Source organism: Lutra lutra, chromosome 8 (assembly GCF_902655055.1).
Source record: "Lutra lutra chromosome 8, mLutLut1.2, whole genome shotgun sequence".
NCBI classification, from domain to species: domain Eukaryota; kingdom Metazoa; phylum Chordata; class Mammalia; order Carnivora; family Mustelidae; genus Lutra; species Lutra lutra.
Window position 1 is genome coordinate 18,087,161 of NC_062285.1, and position 22,964 is coordinate 18,110,124.

At 36.0% G+C, this 22,964-nt stretch overlaps 1 protein-coding gene across 1 annotated transcript in view; it reads left to right on the forward strand.

Moving 5' to 3' along the window:
- Positions 1–22,964, forward strand: part of DNAJC1 (DnaJ heat shock protein family (Hsp40) member C1) — a 223,337-nt gene that overhangs the window by 85,966 nt on the left and 114,407 nt on the right. The window contains exon 7 of the mRNA XM_047740450.1: positions 5,292–5,382. Coding sequence (XP_047596406.1) covers positions 5,292–5,382 — 91 coding nt within the window. The remainder of the gene's footprint in view (positions 1–5,291; positions 5,383–22,964) is intronic.

Genomic DNA, 22,964 nt, shown 5'->3' on the forward strand with positions numbered 1-22,964 from the left:
AATGAACCATGTCAATAATGTTAAAAGAAAAGCTTTAAAAAAAAAAGAAAGAAAGAAAAGCTTTTGATACAGATATCCTCCATCTAATAACTTACTACTCTTGGAAATATTACAAGGGTTCATAACCCTTGTAATGGAGGGGTTATGTAACCCCTTCAAGGGTTACATAAATGGTTATCATCATTAGGAAGCCTTTCCTGATCAGTCCAATTGAAAACCTCCCGTTACATATTCTATTAACTTCATAGCACTTATTATTTGTATTATAGTAAGTATAGAGTGATAGGCTATGACAAGGTACAGATCATCCTGAAAATCCAGTGGCTTAAAATTTTTTTCTAGTTTATGCTACTGGTCTATCACTGGTTGATAGGAAAGAGGGCATTGTGCTCTAACCAGCCATTCGGGACTCAGAATAATGACATCTTTACCATCTTACAACTGTACCCACCTGGAACATGTGGCCTCCTTCCTCACGATGGTTGAGGAGAGAACTGGAGGACTGCACGAGTTTTTTGATACTTTGGTTTGAAATGATACATGATATTTCCATCCACAGCCTATCCACAGTTAGTCCCATGACCTCACCTAATCTCAAGAGGATAGGAAATGTGGGGAAACAGAATGTTGGGGCGCCTGGGTGGCTCAGTGGGTTAAAGCCTCTGCCTTTGGCTCAGGTCATGATCTCAGGGTCCTGGAATTGAGCCCCGCATTGGACTCTCTTGCTCAGCAAGGAGCCTGCCTCCCCCTCTCTCTCTGCCTGCTCTCCGCCTACTTGTGATTTCTGTCTGTCAAATAAATAAATAAAATCTTTAAAAAAAAAAAAAAAAACAGGTAGAATGTTGGGTGAGCTTCATTCTCTATTCCAGTAATTCATTCAACAAATATTGAGTGCTTATTATGTGCTAGGTGCTCCTCTAGGCCCTGGAAATTAAAAAAAAAAAAGGTTAAAACACAAAAATCTCTGTTCTCACATAGGTTATATTCCAAATTTTGGTTTATTCAGTTATTTTTACATATGCCTTATCTGCTCCTTGCCTTATCGTATAATCCCCATTTATCCTTACAATGGACAACATGTATAATAGTGGTTCAGTAAATACACATAAGTAAATATAACTGCTTTATGTCTTCTTGTGCAAGAGCCATGCTCTACGATTACAAAGAACAGTCATAACATGCAAATTCTTGAAGTTGGCTCTAGTTCTACAATGTAGAATCAGTTCCCTGCTTCATATCTATGTAGACAAGCTTTGAGCCCTTAAAATTTTTTTGTTAAGTACTATGAGAGTTATTTCTAAGGTAAAAACTTTTGCTCATGTTACATCCATAGTGATTATAATAGAAGCTACTTGAGGATTGGTCTGTTTGGAATCATGTAAATCCCATAGTTTTAATATAGTATTGCAGAGCTAAACCTTGGCAGTCCAGAGTCCTGGTTGATTAAAGCAAGCATTCATTCATTCATGGAATACTTATTAAACTTCTATTATGTTTCAGGCAGTGTCCACAAAGATGGATAAGAAGTTTGTATATATAAGAAATTCTAATTTTTTCGTGTGTATTTAAACTGGGGCTTATTCTGGACTCAAAATGAGACTTTATTTTCTCTACTTGACAATTACATTGATGTGAATTAGCCATCCCTGAAGAATGGGAGGGGGCAAGTTTGAAAACAACTGTTCTTTTTTTCCCCATGTTTCCCATTTATTTATTCATTTATTTATTTTTAATTTAAATTCAATTAATTAACAGAATGTATTATTTGTTTCAGGGGTACAGGTCTGTGATTAATTAGCCTTACATAATACCCAGGGCTCATTATAACACATAATCTCCCCAGTGTCCATCACCCAGTTACCCCATCCCCCTAGCAAGAAACCTTTCTTCCCTCTGCTCCATTTCTAAGCATTTAAGTGTTCCTCATCCTTTTTCTTTTCTTCATGTCTTACTTGTATTTCCAAACTATAATTACAATATGCCTTCTCCAGAAAGGCTTACTTTTTTTTTTTTTTAAGATTTTTGTTTATTTATTTGACAGAGATCACAAGGAGGCAGAGAGGCAGGCAGAGAGAGAGAGAGAGAGGAGAAAGCAGGCCCCCCACTGAGCAGAGAGCCCAATGCGGGGCTCGATCCCAGGACCCTGGGATCATGACCTAAGCTGAAGGCAGAGGCTTTAACCCACTGAGCCACCCAGGCGTCCCAGAAAGGCTTACTTCTTTAAGAAACCTGTGATCTCAAATAGGTCTACTGCATTCAACATTCTGCATTGTTCCCGCCCTCCTTGTGTGCAGTTTGGTGTACCATCCTTTAAGGTGCACTGACAAACTGGAAAGTGATCAAATGGCGAGGAAGCGTGAAACTGTTTCTTAAAGGGAATAGAGATAAGAACATTAGAGATAACCTGATAACTCTCAGCAATATCTTAAGGTTTATTATAGGAAAGAATGGTATAATATCATATAAGGTTCTTAGCCTAGAGCAAAATGTGAGTGAAACTAGGGAATGTGTTAAAACTCTTGGAATTAGGTAGAGTACGTTAAGGTGATTAGGTCCATAGTGATCCTCAGATAAGTGTGATTTTGGATCAAATGGGTAATTTCAAAGAGGAATTTTATTGGACTTCTGTGTTATAGCAGGAAGAACCACATTAGCAGAGAAATACTCAGATTTGGTAGGACCAGCAGGAAGAAGCTGCTCTTACCTAATGAAAGATTTTTGCGTGGATGGGGTACAGGTAAAGAAAGTCATGAAAGCAAGAAGATAACAGGAGTCTGCAGGAGGAGTTTTGGTGAAGTGTGAAACAAAAAAACTGTTTGTGGTGCAGAGTAAGGTTTTTGGTAAAAGGTTGAAGTTATAATCAAAATAGGTTACATATAGAAAGCCTGTGTGTTAGGTGTTATTCTAAGTGTTTCCTGTCTATCAGCACTTTGGTCTTTACAATAGCCCTGTGATTATCCCCATTCCTGAAGGAGATAATTCACCCAAAACTAAGTGTAGTAACTTGCTGAATGTTATATAGGCTTTAAGATGGCAGAGCTGAGATCTTAATTCAGGTAGTCTGGCTCCCAATTCTGTCCTCTTAATCACTGTATTTTATCTCACTATATGATACTGTGATGGTTGATTTCAACCTACCTTCTTTCACGTCTCATGAATAACTTATCTGTGCCCTTTTTTCTTGCATGCTGCCACCTTTCCTACTCCCTTCAAGGGCCCGGTGCCTTACCAACCTTTTCTTTTTCCTACTACTAAAAACTGCCTGCAAAGAAGCTAATAAGCTCACTCATTCATTCACATCAAGCAATAAATGACTGATATGACTTAAGGAAAATAATACTATTGCAGGGTTAAGTTTTTAGGGGTACAGGGAATGTAAAGGGGCCATAAATCCTTAACCCAAAGGTATATATGGTCTAGAAGGATAAGTACGTTGGATGCATGATTTTCTGTACCCTTCAAATGATAACATTGCTTCGCTGACCCGAGGCTTATGGAATCCTTGTGGTAGAAATGAGGTAGGAACATAAAAGTGAGAATAAGAGAATAAGAGCTAAATCTTTATTACATTGACCCGGTGATTTTAGAAATGCCTATTATTTACCTAATTCACTGTCAGGTGGAAGAGTTCTGATATAACTCCAAAAGATATAGACTCTAAGAAAAGCTGTAACTCCTAAACAGTCATAGATGAAAAGAGAAAATTCCATTCTAGGTTTTAAGTGTTCATGTATTTCCATTTGAATCAAGATAGAGCCAAGAATTGATTTTGTTCCTTTATTTCCTTAAAAAATAAAACCCTCTCAAATGAGTCTATGATTTATCTGCCCTAGGGATCTTAAAATCTGGGAATATTACCCTAGAGTTATCCTTGATACCTCTTTTTTTCTTATTCCACATCAATTATCAAGCCCTTTCATTTCTTTCTTTACAAGATTTCTCATATATTTTGATCTAGTTCAGTTCAATGAATATTGTGTGCATGCTTTATGCCAGATACTGTGCTCTGGTCATACAAGTACCCCTCTCTCAAATTTCTTATTTTCTAGGAGAGAATATATAGCGTGATGCAAGCAATCCTAGAAGTGTGCTTAAATACAAAAGCAGTATGCAGTAGAGAATTACTCTGCCAGGGAAGGTCAGAAAAATTTGCAAAGGAGGTGATACTTGGGTAGAGTTTTCAAGGATGAATAGGAATTCATCAGAATAATGGCAGGGCAGCAAAATATTCTAGTTAGAGGGCAAAGCATAGGTGAAGACATTTTAAAAAATCACCATGTGGCCTGGCAGCTACAAGAATCTTGCTATATATAATGGATGAAGTTTGAATCAAGAGGTAGTGGAAAATTACCTATTCTGTTTTTCTCCATGTCGGGATCTTCATATGGCTAGAGCATCAACTTGTTTATTTCCATGCTTGTGACTATTGAGGCCCTGGTCTTTTTACATTACTCTGGTAGAGTCTTACCTGGGTGCCACTCCTTGAGACTTTAGCCCTCTATTTTGACACCTAAGTATTTGTCCTCAATCCCCGACTTTCCATGATAGGAACTAATCTCTAAGTGTGGAGGAAGGAGGAATGACAACTTCACTTGTATCTATGTGATCATAGAGGTTTCATAACCAGATTTGCATATAATAATTTTGAAAATCTTTTAAAGTTAAGGGACTAATATAAAAATAGTTTTAGTACTTTGTTGGTTGCAGTAATATAATTTACTGTACCAAATAATTCAGTTTAACAAGTGTGTTTTTCTGCTTGTTGTCCATGTAGTGGCACAATATTGAGAAAATAAACAATGGTGGAAAACAGGAAGCAGAATCCTCTCTTCCATAACTGAGAGAAAAGACTTTACTTAAATTTATACTTCTGGGGGTACCTGGGTGGCTCAGTCATTTAAGCAGCTGCCTTCAGCTCAGGTCATGATCCCAGAGTCTTGGGATTGAGACTCGTATTGGGCTCCCTGCTAGGCAGAGAGCCTGATTCTCCCATCTCCCTCTGTATGCCACTCTGCCTATGTGTGCATGCTCTCTCTTTCTCTCTCTCTCTCTCTGTCAAATAAATAAATCTTTAAAAAAATTTATACTTCTGCAATTACTGGCCTTAATAAATAAGCTAAGAGATAAAAATCATAAACATTTACTTAGTTTCTTCTGTTAATCATAAAATTTAAAAACACAAAGGAAGATGCTTATTAAATGAATATACTGCTTTAAAATGAAATCATGTGGAAAATAATGAGAAAGCAAACTGATTTTCACGTTAATTTGTTTGTAACTTCTTTCTTAAGGATGCTGGGGAGTTTTATGCTAAATATAAAGAAACAAGATTGAAGAAAAAGGAAGATGCATTGACTAGAGCTGAAATTGAAACACTTCAAAGTGAGTTTTAAACATTGTCTTGTTGTGTTAACAATGTCATATGAAACTGATTTTTAAAATTTGGGTTTTTCCCTTAAAGTAGCAGTAACTAAATGTTGTGTGCTTTCTTTACCATCCTCTGAATAGAGTTACTTCTTTAATGTATTGTATGTGGAAAATACTATATTAGTAATTACTGAACCACCCACGGTTCAGTATCAGAGGAGAGATAAAACCAGCATAGGGTCATAGAGTTTCTCAGATCTAGGAGGCATCCAAAATCCAGAAAGTCCTAAAATACTCCAGTGCTGTCGTTGTCGTTGATATTCAGCACCAAGTCTGTCCAGCTCATCACTCAGCTTTCTGTAAACAGTAGTAAATGGGAAACCTGAAAATATTAAGGATTTTTGCTTTCAAAGTCTTTGTTTCATCAATCAATATATTGTTAAAACAAGAAAACCCTTGACTAAATTATCAATATGTTGAAAAGAAGTCTTCTATTGAACATTAAAGGCAGTTTTTGCTGATTTTAGGAAAAGTTGAATATACAGTTAAAGACAGCGTTTCCCCAGCCCTGGTCTTCTGGTCTGATTTTGCCGTATCTACATCTTCCCCACATATATACACCCTTCCCTTCACTTTGCTCTATTTTTATTCAGAGCATTTAACACTACTTGACATTAATTTATTTGTTAATTTACCATCTGGTTCTCCCAATAGAATGTAAGTTCTGGGAGGGTAGGGACTGTTTCGTTCACTGCTCTATCCAAATACGTTAAACAGATCCTGCCATATAGTAGTAGGTCCACAGTAAATACTTGTTGACGGAATTTGCGGAGGTGAAATCTCTATTCTTTTAAAAATTCCAGTGTGAGTATTTGGGGTTCAGACTTCCTTTCCCTCTACCTACCTGTGTTCAGAAAGAAGAGCATGGTGTTGGGGCGCCTGGGTGGCTCAGTTGGTGAAGCATCTGCCTTCAGCTCAGGTCATGATCTCAGAATCCTGGGATTGAGCACCATAGAGTCAAGCTTCCCGTGGAGTCTCCCTCTCCCTCTCCATCTGCCTCTCCCCCTGCCCCTCCCCCTGCTGCTTCTTCTCTCTCTCAAATAAATAAAATCTTTAAAATAAAAAAAAATTTTTTTTAGAAGAATTGTACAGTGTCATGATACCAATCTGGGCACAGGAAACAACACAACAATAATTAATAACTGGTCACCTCACACCTATAAATGCACACACTTGCACAGCACATATAGTATTACAAAATAGCCCGAGTGCTTTTGAGGAGGGTGTACAGTAAAAGCTGTTCCTGCAGCCCATAGAAGTATAGTGGACCCTTGAACAAGGCAGAGGTTAGGAGCACTTACCCCCCTACACTGTCAAAAATCCATGTATTATTTTTAACTCCCCCCAAACTAAACTACTAATAGCCTACCCTTAACCAGGAGTCTTACCGCGAACTCAATTGATTTAACACATATTTTGTATGTTTTATATATATATGCTGTATTCTACAATAACATAAGCTAGAGAAGAGAAATGTTATTAAGAAAATCATAAGGTACAGAATATACTTTTACAGCACTGTATGGCATATACTGAAAACAGTCTGCATATAAGTGGGCCCACACAGTCCAAACCTGCATTATTTAGGAGTCAACTGTAATTTAGCCGAAGCAAACTGGAAGAAAGCAGCTGTGGCATTAGAATACTAGGCATCCAGTTCACACTTAATATATAGAAAAATGGTGGTAACTATTTCCCTTCAGAAGTTCCTTGTTTTCTGCCTTTACCCTGGCACCAGACAATGGTATGAGGAGAGAGAAGAAAATTCACGTTCTCTCCAAACCCAAAGAGTACATTGACACTACCTAAAAGTGTGACTTCGAGTATTTTAGTTTCCTATGTGTCAAAAAAACATGTTGGGCTAGATGATCCAGTATTAGTTTTCTATTGCTGCTCTCACAAATGGCCACAAATTTAATGGCTTAAACAGAAATTTATTATCTCACAGTTGTGTAAGACAGAAGTCTAGCATGGGTCTCACTGGGCTAAAATGAAGGTTCACCAAGTAGGGCTGCGTTCTTCTTCCAGCTTCTAGAGGCCCCCCGTATTCCTTGGATCATAGCCTTCTTCCTCCATCTTCAAAGGCACATATGTGATGTCCGACTTTTCTTCTGTAGTCACATCTTTCTCTCACAATAACTGGGAAAAGTTCTCTGTTTTTAAGGACCCATGTGATTAGATTGGCAAATTTGGATAATTCAGGATAATCTCCCATCTCAGGATGCTCAACCTTAATCACATCTGCAAAGTTTCTTTTGCCATATAAGGTAAAATATTGCCAGATTCCAGAAATAGAATGTGGGCATCTTTAAGGACCCATTTGTCTCCCTGTTATAATCCCTTGGGGTCTGGGCGGCTTTAGAACAGGGCAGTTTCTTTTTCATCTTTATGTCTGCAGCATTGACTATGTGGTGTCCTGGCAGATAATAAATGGCTATATTAGATGAATATATGAATTAGTGAGCACCTATCCTGTATACAACACTCTTTCAAGGAGCACATAATTTAATTCAAAAAGTTTCAACAGTTATAAATACTAAATAATATTCAGGGGTGCCTGGGTGGCTCAATCACTTCAGCATCCACCTCTTGGTTTCAGCTCAGGTCATGATCTCAGGGTGCTGGGGTAGAGCTCAGAGTTGGGCTCCGCACTCAGCGGGGAGTCTGTTTCCCCTCTCCCTCTGCTCCTCCCCCTGCTTGCTCTCTCTCTCAAATAAATAAATAATATAATATTCAAGTCAACTACATTATTTTTTGAAGCAGATTTCTGTTAAGAGGGAAGAGTTTAGGATGATAGAGGATTCCATATGAAGGTTGGGGAGGAGTGATGGAAAAATGATTATATTATTATATTAAATCTAAGATTGAAACAGAAGCTTATGTTATAGCAATTGTTGAGATAGTTTTAAGTATGTTGAGTAAATAAGTGAAACAAGATCTTAAGTATACTATTTATGTAATTGTTTTTAAGTATAATTGTTACATAAAATTTTTCTAAGCTTTCTAAGACAAGTCAGAAAGAGGGGGAAATTACATTTATAGAAAGAGAAAAATATCAAGCTAACCCAAAATTTACCTGTAGAGTCAAGGTGAATATACATTTTATGGCTTTTGCATACATAGCTTATCATTTTTATGTAGCTTTTGTAACAACCACTTATTATTATAATTTTGGCATATGTATTAGAATTCTGTAATAATGTACACTGCAACTTAGAAAATAAGGGTTAGACATAAAATATTTATCACAATGTAAGATAATTTATCACAATGTAAAAATTCCTTTTAAAGTTTGTGACCATTTTCACAAAATCACTCGAAGATTTTTGTTAGAAGCATTGATAGAAATTTCAAACAGATTAATAATCTCACTTTGTTGTTATTGCCTAATAAAAAAGATGATGATGCAAAGAAAAACATTTTCAAATACGTAAATACCTGAAAACTGTTTACCAGTACAAATATATAGTAATCTTTTAAAAAGTTTGAAAATTCATCACTAATTTATCAGTTATTAAAATTCAAAATGGAAAAAGTAAATACCAGAAAGCATATTAAAAATAATACTCATACCAGCCATGAGTAATACTCATGTTTTTTATATAAGTAGTGTATATTACGGAAAGGTGATGGTATCAACATTAAAACCGTTAAAGAACAGTCACATTATTAATAATGTCAGAAACTGTCATGTATTTTTTAATGTAGTCTCTAAGGGTTTACATGCAAAGAATCTTTTAATTAATTTTGTTAACTTCATTACAGTGTTCTGTATTGTATACTTTAGAATTAATATATAAAGACCCCAAATCCCCCAGTGTGCATTTCATTTGCCCCGATCCTTCTTAATTTTAAAGACCATCATTGGAATACTGAGTTCATAATAACATTTCCATCTGCTTAATTGAGTAAATGCATCTCATGCAGATTAGTGGTAGCTATTTTATGCTGCCTGTTTTTCATGACCTAATTGTTAATCTGCCCTCAAGTCTATGTACTCCACCGCTGAGATGGTGCGGTATCCTCAGAGGACCGTACCAGAATATACACTGAGTAAGGTGTGGTGGTCTTATTAAAATGGTATATTAGAGGGGGAAATACAAAAAGGGTGATTTCTTAAAAATAAGTATCATTGTTCTGGGAGTCTATGCAAAAAATGCGATATCTATTTGGGAAAATTTGAAGCACTTATTTCTTTATTACAAATTTAATCAATTTTATGTTTTGGGTTTAAATAAGTTAATATTTATAAATATGACTTTTTCATTGTTATATTATACATTCTTTAATTATATGAGTTTCATTCTAAGTCAGTAGATATGAATTCTAAGTACTATAATGAAATAGCCCGGGGCGCCTGGGTGGCTCAGTGGGTTAAGCCGCTGCCTTCGGCTCAGGTCATGATCTCAGGGTCCTGGGATCGAGTCCCGCATCAGGCTCTCTGCTCAGCAGGGAGCCTGCTTCCTCCTCTCTCTCTCTCTGCCTGCCTCTCTGTCTACTTGTGATCTCTCTCTGTCAAATAAATAAATAAAATCTTAAAAAAAAAAAAAATGAAATAGCCCATATCATGAATAGGAAAAAATGAGTTATAAAGAAACTGGTCGTAGGGGCACTTGCGTGGGTCAGTCAGTTGAGTGTCTGCCTTCAGCTCAGGTGATAGTCTTAGGGTCCTGAGATGGAGCCCCACATCCAGCTCCCTGCTCAGCAGGGAGTCTCTTTTCCCCTCTCCATCTGCGCCTCCACCCAGCTTGTGCAGGGTAGGGTAGGGGGCGGTTTTCTCTCTCACTTTCTCTCTGTCTCAAATACATAAATAAAATCTTTTAAAAAGAAATAAATTGGTTATAAAGGTGAAATTTTGAATAGATAAAATTGGGGGAAGAAGAAGTAAAATTCAGTATTTCCCTTTCTTTTTCTCTGTACCTTGGATCATTTAAAACAAAACCAAAATCAGGTAATCAAACCTTTACTGTCAAGTACTTCTTTTCACCTGCAGAAGTAATAGTCCCAGACATTAATTATATTTTGCTTCTCGTTTCTTGGTCCCTGTTGCATACCCCAATAATGGACCTCAGTAGGGGTGCCAAGGGAACATTGAGAAGGTAGAGGACAGAATATGCCTTTCTGGGGTGGCAGGATGGGAAAACATTCACTGGAAAGAAGGAAGACTGGTTTTTAGGAAATACCCAGTTCATGAAGAAAGGAGAGGCTAGTGATGATTTTAAGTTGATTCAGGGGTTGGTGGTGAAAAGGACAAAGGAGATAGGGCAGAAGTAGCCCCAATTTAGGTTAGATCATTATCCTGTGGCAAAATAATGTGCTCGTGGATGGGAAAATACTGAGATAACTTTTTTCTTTTAAGATTTTATTTATCTGACAGAGAAAGACACAGCGAGAGAGGGAACCCAACCAGGAGGAGTGGGAGGGAGAAGCAGGGCTCCCAATGCAGTGCTGGATCCCAGGACCCTGGGATCCTGACCTGAGCCAAAGGCAGACGCTTAATGACTGAGCCACCCAGGCGCCCCCTAACTGAGATAACTTACAAAAAAAATGTGTACCAGTCACTAGCTCCAGTACATTTAGAAACATGACTGAATAGAAACCCTATCTTATGAGTCATATTTATATAGTAAAACCTGATAGGAGTCCTACTTCCAAGAGTTTTTGTGTAGGCAGAGAATATCTAAAGAATAGTGTTATTTCTTCAGTACTTTGCTCAGTAACAATAGAATTTTTTTTAAATCATATAGCTTAAATAAAAATTTACAATTCTTTCAGCATTTCATACCATAATCCTAGGTATCCTTAAGTATAATGCGATCTTAGTTTCCCACTGAAATGATTTTAAAAACTTTTTATCCAATTGAATATCTAAACATTTATGGCTTTAGATTAAATTTGAACTAAGATTTTATTTAATTAATTTACTTAATTTTGAACTAAAAATATACTTATTTAATATTATACTTTTTCTAAAATAATATGCCCATTTATTAGCTTCATGCAGGCAAGTATTTTTGTTTGTCTTGTTTATGGCTGTAATCCCAGAGCCTAGAACAATGCCAGGCATGTGATAGGTACTCAGGAAATATATTTAACAGAGTATATCATCTTTATTTCCATATGTAATGAAATATGGCCCCATGTGGGTGCTGACACTGGAGATTTTATCCCAAGTCACAAGTCTCTATTCATCCATATTAGGATTTTTCCTCTTTCTTCATGATTGCTACAATAAAACCACTGTATTATTTCTTTTTTTTTTCTAGTATTTTTCATTGTGGTAAAACGCATATAACAAAATCTACCCTCTTGACCATTTTTAAGTATATACTTCAGTGGTATTAAATATATTCATAATGTTGTACAGCCATCACATTACAATGTCTTGTAAAGCTGAAACTTTGTACACATTGAACAGTGACTCCCCATTCTCACCTCCCTCCCAGCCCCAGGCAACCACCACTCTACTTTCTGTCTCTATGATTTTGACTACTCTAAGTGTCTCATGTAAGGCTGATCATACAATATTTGTCTTTTGTGACTAGCTCATTTCACTTAGCATAATGTCCTCAAGGTTCATCCATGTTATGGCATGTGTCAGAATTTCCTTCTCTTTTAAAACTAAATATTATACCATTGTATGTGTATACCACATTTTGCTTATCCATTTGAATATCTTTCAAGGGATACTTGGGTTGCTTTTACTTTTTAGCTATTGTGAATAATTCTGCTATGAACATGGGTATACGCAGGACTGACTGTTTGAGTCCCTGGTTTCAGTTCTTTTGGTATATACACAGAGGTAGAATTACTGGATCTTACTGTAATTCTGTTTTTAATTTTTTTTAAGTCGGCTCCATGACCAGTGTGGAGCCCGACATGGGGCTCAAGCTCACAACCCTGAGATAGACATGAGCTGAGTTCAAGAGTCAGATGCTTAACTGACTGAGCCACCCAGGCACCCCAATTCTATTTTTAATTTTTTGAGAGACCAACATACTGTTTTCCATAACAGCTGTATCATTTTACATTCCCACCAACAGTGCAAAATTGTTCCAGTTTCCTCACATCTTTGCCAACACTAATTTTCTGCGTTGTTTTTTTTTTTAATTGTAGCCATGCTAATGGGTGTTCCTTTGGAGAAATGTCTATTCAACTCCTGTACTCAGTTTTTAATTGGATTATTTTTTGTTAAGTTTTAGGAGTTCTCTATATATTCTGGATATTAGCCCTTATCAAATATATGATTTGCAAATATTTTCTCCCATTTTGTGGGTTGCTTTTTTTCTCAGTTGACATTGCCTTTTGATGCACAGAATTTTTAAATTTTCCTTTAGTCTAATTTGTCGGTTTTGTCTTTTGTTGTCTGTGCCATTGTTGTCATATCAAAGAAATCATTGCCAAATCCAGTGTCATTTAGCTTTTGCCCTTGTTTTTTTTTTTTCAAAGAGTTTTATAGTTTAAGGTCTTACATTTAGATCTTTGATCCATTTGGACTTCATTTTGTAGTGGGTAAGGGTCCAACTTCATTATTTTGTATGTGGTTATCTAGTTTTCCCAGCATCATTGTTGAATTATTATTTTATTTAAATTTTTACTCTGAAATAATTACAGATTCATAGGAAGTTGCAAAAATAGCATAGAGAGGGTCCTATGTGTCTTCCTGAAAACCAAGAACTTGACATTAATACAAAATGTATATATAATTCTCTACCATTTTATCACAAGTGTGTATTTATGTTACCACCATCCCATTCTGTCACTACCCCTTTATGATCGTACCCATATCCTCCCATTCTCCCATTATCCCTAATATCTGGCAACTACTAATTTATTTTTCATCTACCTAATTTTGTCATTTTGCCTATACAATTTAAAGAATATGATTTTGAGAATCATACACTATTCAACCTTTGAGACTGGCTTTTTTTCACTCAATTGTTCCATGTATCAATAGTTCGTTCCTATTTATTCTGTGTATGGTTTTACCATAATTTGTTTGACCATTCACCAATTATAGTTTGGTTGTTTACAGTTTTTGACTGTTACAAATAAAGCTACTGAATGGTCAGGTGTAAGTTTTTTTGTGAACTTAGTCTTTATTTATCTGGGATAAATGCCCAGAAGGCAATTGCTGGGTCATAGGACAGGTTTATGTTTAAAGTTTTAAGAAACTGCCAGATTATTTTCCAGAGTGCCTATATAAATTTTTATATTTCTACTAGTAATGTCTGAGAGATCTAGTGTCTGTACCTTTTATCAGCACTTGGGATTCTCAGTGTTTTTTATTTTCTAATACATTTGTGAGAGAGCTCATCATGATCTTAATTTGCATTTCCTTAATGGCCAGTGATGTTGAAACACTTGTGTGCTGACTTGCCATCTGTGTGTCCTCTACAGTTTATGCCTTTGGCCTATTTTTGAATTGGATTTTTTTTTTTTTCTTACTGTTGAGTTTGAGAGTCCTTTACATAATCTAGATATGATTTCTTTTTCAGATATGTGGTTTACAAATATTTTCTTCCAATCTGTAGCTTTTCATCTTCTTAATAGTCATTTACAGAACAAAAACTTTTAATTATGATGAAGTCCAATTTATTGTTGCTATTTTTAGATGATGCTTTTATGTTATTTAAAAAAAAACTCTTCCCAAGCCCTATTCTAAATATTTTCACCCTTATTTTCTTCTAAAAGTTTATAATTTTACGTTTTACATTAAATCTATGATCCATTTTGATCTAATTTTCTATAACGTGTGAGGTTTATGTTTATTTTTTTTGCTTATGGATGTATAGCCAGTTTTGCCAACTGTTTTTTTTTTTTTTTAAAGATTTTATTTATTTATTTGACAGAGAGATCTCAAGCAGGCAGAGAGGCAGGCAGAGAGAGAGGAGGAAGCAGGCTCCCTGCTGAGCAGAGAGCCCGATGCGGGGCTTGATCCCAGGACTCTGAGATCATGACCTGAGCCGAAGGCAGCGGCTTAACCCACTGAGCCACCCAGGCGCCCCGCCAACTGTTTTTTTAAACCATTCTTCAAAAAGTGAATTGCTTTTGCACCTTTTGTCAAAAATCACTTGCCCTTGCTTGCATGGGTTTTTTCTAAGTTCTTCATTCTGTTCCATTCATCTACACTTCTCTTCCTCTGCCAATATGACAGTTTTGATTGTTGTGGCTCTCCAGTAAGTCTTAAAGTCAGGTAGAGTGATTCTTTCTACTTTCCTATCCTTTTTCAACATGTTTTAGCTCTTCTAGTTCCTTTGCTTTATATATAAATTTGAGAATAATCTTAGGCATATCTACCAAAAATCTTGTTGTAATTTTGATAGGAATTATGTTAAACTTGTATGTCAGTTTGGAGAGAATTCATATTTACTAATGGAGTCCTTTAATCTATGAACACAGTCTGTCTCTTCATCTGTTTATATTTTCTTTGATCTCTTTCTTTGGTGTTTTGTGGTTTTTAGCATACAGATCCTGTACTTATCTTGTTAGATTTATATTTAAGTGTTTCTCTTTTTATTTTGAGTGATTATACATGGTATTGGGTTTTTAATTTCAATTTCCATATGTTCACTGCAAATAAAGAAATGCAGTTGGTTTTTATATGTAGGTATGTATCTTGCAATCTTGCTAGATTTACTTGTTAAATACAAGAGTTTTTATGAGATTCCTTGAATTTTCTATGTGGATAATCATGTCATATGACAATAGGGATAGTTTTTTTCTCTTCCTTTTCAACCTATATGCATTTTATTACCTTTTCATTTCTTATTTTGCTAGCTATGCCTTCCAGAACTATGTTACCGAGAGTGGTGAGAGAGGACATGCTTCCTTTGTTTCCAACCTTGGGTGGAAAGCATTTAGCACTTTACCATGAAGTACGTAAACTACAGGGGTTTTGTGTTAGATGCTCTCTACGAAGCTGAGGAACTCTCACTCTGTTCCTAGTTTTCTAAGTTTTTTTATCATGACTAGGTGTTGAATTTTGTTAATTTTTTGTATCAATTAATATCATGTGATATTTCTTTGCTTATTAATTTGGTGGATTATAGTGATTGAATTTTGAATATTGAACTAGATTTACATCCCTGCAGTAAGTACCATTTAGCCATAGTGTGTAATTTTTTTAATATATTGCTAAATTCTATTTGCTGATATTTTGCTAAAGATTTTTGTACCTATATGAGAGATATTGGTCTCTAGTTTTCCCTTTTTGTACTGTCTTTGTATGATTTTGGTATTAGAGTAGTACTAACATCATATAAGGGATTAGGAAGCATTCTCCCTTCTATTTTCTGAAAGAGACTGTTGAATTGGTGTTAATTCTGTAAACATTTGATAGAATTCTCTGGTGGGACCATTTAAGACTGGATATTTATATTTTAGGAGTTTTTAAATTACAAATTAAATTTCCTTTGTAATTACAGGGCTTACTCAAATACTTCTTTTTGTATCTATTTTATGAGTGAGTTGGGGTAGTTTGTATTTTTCAAGATGGAATTGGTCAATTCCATCTAAATTGTCATATTTATGTGTGTATAGTTTCTAATCCTAATTTATCCTTTTGATGTCTGCATGTCTTGTAGTGATTTCTCCTGTTTCAGTGCGAATACTGGTAACTTCTCTTTTTTTTTTTCTTTCTCAGTTTTGCCAGATGTTTGTCAATTTTATTGATCTTTTCAAACAGCTTATTCTTTGTTTCATTGGTTTTTTTTAATCTATTGCTTTTGTTTTCTATTTTATTTATTTCTGCTCTTATTTTTATTACTCCTTCTGCTTTCTTGTGCTTGTTTTTTCTTTTTAAGATTTTTTATTTACTTATTTGACACACAGAGAGATCATAAGTAGGCAGGTAGAGGGGTGGGGGGAAGCAGGCTCCCTGCTCAGCGATGCGGGGCTCTATCCCAGGACCCTGGGATCAGGACCTGAGCCGAAGGCAGACGATTAACCCACTGAGCCACTCAGGCGCCCCTCTTGTGCTTGTTTTTATTTTGTTTGATTTTGATGTGGAAGCCTAGATTAAGGTCTTGAGGCTTTTCATCCTTTCTAAAGTAAGCTTTTAGTGCTTTCAATTCCTCTCAGCACTGTTTTGGGTGTGTCCCACATATTTTGATACAGTACATTTTCATTTGATTCAGTTTAATATTTTTTTCCCTTGAGACATCCTCTTTGATAACCTGGATTACTTAAGTATTTAAATATTAAGCTGTTTAGTTTCCAAGTATTTGGGGATTTTTCTGTTATCTTTCTTTTACTGATTTTTGGTTTGATTCCATTTTTGTCAGAAAACCCATTCTGTATCATCTCAATTCATTTAAATTTGTTGAGGTGTTTCATGGTCCAAGATAGGTTCTAGCTTAGTATATATCTCATGGGCATTTGAAGAGAATGTGTATTCTGCTGTTGTTTAATGAAGTATTGTTATAGTCCCCAAAGTCCCCAAGACTCTATTCTTTTTTTCCCCCCTCTGTTTTTCAGATTAGACAATTTCTATCATTCTCTCCTCAAGTTAACGGAATACTTTCTCTATTCCATTTTTCTGCTGAGTTCTCAGTCATTAAATTTTTAATTTTAGTTAGCACATTTTCAGTTCTGATATTTCCATTTGGTTTTTCTGTATGTCTTCTGTGTCTTTGCTATTGATTTTTAATTTCTTCATTTATTTTGAGAATGTTCATTACTATCAAACCATTTTTATATGGCTACTATAAAATCCTAGTCAGATACTTTGGATCTCTTTTTCATCTTGTTGATTATCTTTTTCATCCAAATTGAGATATTCTTGATTCTTGTATGATGAGGGATTTCCCAGGTGTCCTGAGATTGAGCCCTGAGTTGGAGTCAGTGTGGGGCTTCCCTGCTCAGTGGCAGCCTGTGTCCCCCTCTCCCTCTGACTCCCCCCCCCACCCCCCGCTTATGCTCATGCTCTCTCTCTCTCAAATAAAATCTTAAAAAAAAAAACAAAAAAACTTCGGCATTTGGGGTATTATGTTATAATACTCTGAATATACTCTATCTTAGCTAATGTTCTCTGACAATGCTCTAGCTGAACTGAAAAAGGGGAAAGATGCTGCCCTATTACAGTTACACTCAGGAAGTCCACGGCCTGTTTTACAGCTGAGGGAGAGGGTGCTTGTGAATCTTCTTAGGGCTGGGCAAGTGTGGGTGTTCTCGCTTGCCAATAGGCCACACTGATAACACTCAACTGACATCTCCTTGCTGGGATAGGCAAGAATGACCACTTACAGTTCCCCACCGGGCCTCTGCTGATGCTGTGGAAGGTTGGTCTCTTTACTTCTGGGCAGTTGTGAAAGCACTGACTCAAGGCTTTCTCTGAAGCCACCGTGGCAGGGAGGGGAGGGATGCCTCATTACCTCTGGGTAGACATGGAAGTCTAGTTTTCCCATTAGCCTACGTTAGCCCTACCCCTATCACTGACTTTACAGGGGAAGGGGATCCTTATTATCTCTCAGCAGGAAAGTCTTTTCCACATCCTCCTGGTAGGGAGCTTGGGGGGCATTATTACAGCCTCACAGTGGCAGAAGTCTAGGCTTCTTGTTAGCCTTTGCTGGCAAGAAAAGGTTGGCCACAATTCTGTCCCTTATTTGCTTGAAGTGTAAATCCATTATTACCTAAGCTTGTCTTACTATGCAAGGAAACTGAGGGCGCTCACCACCTCGGTTTTCGTCTTGTCCGCCATACCTAGCTGGCCTGTCTTCTCTTCAAAAATCAGTCTTCCTGTGCTTGTTTTATATATAATGTTTAGGGTTTTTCCATTTTGTTAGGAGGAGGAGTATGAAAAAGTACTTTTACCCCATTTTTTTAGAATTGGAAGTTTGAATTACTTTTTAAAGTGATTTTTTATTTTTATTTTTTTTTAAGATTTTATTTATTTATTTATTTGACAGATAGAGATCACAAGTAGACAGAGAGGAAGGCAGAGAGATAGAGGAGGAAGCAGGCTCCCTGCTGAGCAGAGAGCCCAGTGTGGGGCTCGATCCCAGGACCCTGGGATCATGACCTGAGCTGAAGGCAGAGGTTTTAACCCACTGAGCCACCCAGGTGCCCCTTAAAGTGATTTTTTAAATCCTTCTTTACAAAAGCATCAAACACTTGCAATTGTGATACAGTACCCCAGAATTAAATATAAACAACTACATTTACTTATTTGCTTCTTTATAACTGATTCTCTATAAGGAGGCAAAATTACTCCTGAAGAGATGGCTTCTAGCTTATGTACATTTTTTTCAAGCAGTACTTTAGTGTTCAAAATAAAGAAACTGAGAGAAGCTAAGTAATATGACATACTTCATAAGCAGTCAGTTCTATGACTTGTTCCCCTTTTAGGAAAAATATTTTGAAAAACAAAAGCCTGGTCTATAACTTGAGCTCATATGGTACTCTGGTGACACCATCCTAGTTTCTTGATAGTTTTATATTAGAATCACCAGTCATTTAAGTTACTAATTGTCTAATATAGTATTAGGGACTTTAAAAAAAAAATCACCCATCTTAAAATCCTGAAAGTACATAAAAGTATGTAAGCAATATAAGGTAAAATATAGTAGTTAGATACCACATAATTTCTAGTTAAGGTAATTCCTTTTAAATAGAACTGTTCCCACAGTACTGTATTCTTAATGTGCGTTATTCTTGGCATATACTAAATTCACAAACTTGGATGAAATGTGAGTGAATGAATAAATGATCTTACTCCTACCTTCAAAGTTTCCTGTTCATCTGGCAGGCTTTTTTTATTGAAAAGGAAATAAAATTCTTAGAAAATTATGTATTAATTTGTTCTTCTTTGACCTTTTCCTTTAGTTGTTTCACCTGGCCCACATATGCATTTTAGGACTTCTTCCTTTCTCCAAAACTCCCCTCTTTGTATCTTATGTATATTATGTATATTAGGATAGTAAATTTTAAATCTTATGTATATTATGTATATTATGTGTATTATGTATATTAGGATAGTAAATTTTAAATCTTGAGAATACTATGTTTTTGCACAGTTCTTTACAAGTTCTTTATATTCTAAGTACCATTCTAATCATTTTATCTGCTTTAATCATTACTCCTCATTAACAATTCACGAGATGTAGTATTACCATTATTCCCATTTTACAAAAGGACTTTAAGCAAAAGAGCTAGTAAATTGCAGAAGCTGAGTTTTAGTCCCAGATCTGTCCACAGTGAGAGCTTTTCCATTCATTCATTCATTCACTCATTCACTATTTATTTAGCACCAGATGTTGTCCCAAGCACTGGGAATTCAGTAGTGAACAAAATAAGTAAGAATTTTTGCCCACATATGGGGCGCCTTGGTGGCCCAATAGGTCTGACTTTTGATTTCAGCTCAGGTCATGATTTCTGAGTTGTGGGATCAAGCTCCTATGTAGGACTCCACACTGAGCATGGTGTCTTTTTGAGACTTTCTCTCCCTCTCCCTTTACCTTCTCGGTCTCTCAAATAAACCTAAAAAAATTTTTTTAAATGAAAGAATTTTGCCCATGTAGAAAGAGTCAATAGAATGAGCAGTGATAAATGCTGCAGTAAAAAGTCACAAGGAAGAGGGATGGGCTATATATATATATATGGCAGGCCTGCTGCAGGGACAAGACCTCAGTAATGAAGAGACATTTGAGAAAAGACCTGCAGGAGGTTAGGGAGTAAGCAAGACTGGTGAGGGAGTGGGTTTCAGTAGGGGCAACAGATGAAAGCTTTATGTGTTGTTGTTGATTTTATTTATTTGTCAGAGAGAGTGTGTGCACAGGCAGGGGCAGTGGAAGGCAGAAGGAGAAGCAGGCTTCTGGCTGAGCAAGGAGCCTGATATGGGACTCAATCCCAGGACCCTGGGATCATGTCATCACAGGGTCCTGGGATTATGAACTGAGCCGAAGGCACATTTAACCAACTGAGCCACCCAGGCATCCCAAAAGCTTTATGTTTTTGAGGAATAGCAGGAGGCTGGAGGGTATTAAAATGAGGTCAGATAAATGATGAATGGTGTGAGGATGGGAGGCATAAATCACTTAGAGCCTTATACTGTAAGAACTTGGCTTTTACTCTGGAATGGCAAGTCCTAGGAAGGTTGAGCAGAGGACTGACATGATTTAATACATGTTCTAAGAAGTCTGGCTGTGAGGTTAAGAACAGACTGAAACAAGGACTTGAAACAAGGAGACCAATCAGTTGGGAGTTGTTTTAGGAATCCAGACAAGAAATGATGATGGCTTGGATCAGAGTGATAAAAGTAACAAAATGGAATTCTTATGTATTTTGAAGTTAGAGACAAGATTTCCTACTGGATTTCATACAGGATATAAGAAGAAGGGGAAAAAAAAAAAAGAAGAAGGGGAAATTGTTAGCTCCAAAGTTTGGAACCCCAGGAGGTTGAAGGAATGGGAACTATATTGGAAGAAGCAGATAGAAGCGAAAGGAGTTTTATCAAGAGCTTAGTTTAGCACATAGTTCTAAATATTCTCCTTAATATTAGGAGCACATTCCTGTACAAGTCAGGATTTAATTCCCGCAACTGTGCTGTGAGATAGGTAGGGCAGATATTTCATTTTACAGGTGGAGACTTAGAGGTCAGTAATGTGAAGGAAGTACTAATGTATTGACATGACTAACGATACAGAACCTAGTTTTTCTGACCTCTTGTTTTCTCATTTTTCTGCCACTTTTTATATTAATGACATTTCAAACCTCCTTACTATTTTGATAACTTTTCTGACATCATCTGTATTTCTGTCTATCATTCTGTATTTTAAGTATAGTGCTCAAAACTGATTAAAACTTCCTTCCTATCCTCTTCCAAGTTACATTCATTAATAGCTGCTGCGCTATTGTCTGAGCATTTCCAAGGAGAAATTCTCTGTGCCTGCTAGAAAAAGAAGGTAATGAGTTAAGATGTTATGACTGCTCAGTTTGAACTCTTTTCCACTGTTTTCAAAACTGTAGAGGTACAAGTGTTAATCAAGACCTAAAGAATTATCCTCAGGTTCATGGTCAAAGAGCCCAAATTACTATTCAGCAAATGTGTCTTAGCATAATAAACACTTCTGCAACGTGTGACAGGAAGTATTTGATCTAAGTAACTGACTTATTAGTTGAATTGTTTAGTGTAAGTTTCCAAATATATGAGAAGGTAGGCTACTTAGGCCAGAGTTTTTTGGTTTGTTTTTGTTTTTGTTTTTGTTGCTGGATCCAAACTCTGCATCATTTTGTTGACTAAGAGCATTAAATGGAAGGACCCCCTTAAAATGCTATTTGGCTCATTTCTCATTCCTTTGACAATCATGTTGAATAAATTTTTCTTTTGAGAGGAAACCATTTCTCTTCAGTCACTAGACACTTAAGGTATCATGGGTTTTACTTCTTTTTTGATTTGTTTATTTTGGATTTTGTTGTTTGATTTTTATTGTTGTTTGGTTGGTTGGCTAGTTATTGTTTCTAGCCTTTGTCAGGCTTGTTATTAAGAACCAATCTATCTTAACTTGAAGCCTATAACTTACTAAATTTCAGTAAAACTTACTCTTCCAAGGGAGACAAACCATAAGAGACTCTTAATCTAAGGAAACAAACTGAGGGTTGCTGGAGGGGAGGGGAGTAGGTAGATGGGGTACTGGGTGGTGGGCATTGGGAGGGTATGTGTTGTAGTGAGTGCTGTGTATTGTGTAAGACTGATGAACCATAGACCTATACCCTTGAAACAAATAATACGTTATATGTTAATAAAATAAAAATAAAGACTCTTCCAGCAAAAATAGTCTTTATTTTTTTTTATTTAACTCAAGAATTTCCCTATAAAATTCATCATGATGCTAAAAAAATTTCTTAGATTTGTGTTTCTTGGATGAACTATGAATAGGGATGTGTTTATATCACCAAAATTGATGATAGCTGGGCACATACTAATTATATAGAGTTTATTGAAACTAGAAATTTGCAGGAAAGATGAGGGTAGTTAGCAAATAGAGGTCTTTTTTTCCCTTAGACATGTTTTGAAAACACATTTTTTTAATATATGAAAGATGTTGCCAAGTGCAAAATGTTAGATGCTACATTCTTAGCGTTGTATTAGTAAAGTAGCAAGAAATCAGTGAATATTTATAAACTGTGGGTTTATTCATTTTAGAAATTATGTTTAAAGATTTATGTTGTATATCTTTAAATTTTGTTTTTATATTTATATCTACAACTTTGTAAAAATACATAAATATACATTCATATATATTTATTTTTTAGTGATATGTTCCTTCTCTTTTCCTTCATTGTCTCTGTGCTTCTTTTCTTTATCTCTACCCCCTATATACCTTGTAGGTGTTCATCTATATTTTTCTCCATGCTTTTATAATAATAAAATACATTTAGATGAATATGTATACACAAGAATTTGTAGAGGTTTAAAGAGGCATTATTTTGTTTTGCAAATAGAGAGCCTTACATGCTTTACTCCATCTTTTATTACTCAAACTCATAAAAATCTCTGTAAGTCAGTTGGTATAGCTTTACTTCAATATCTTTTGATG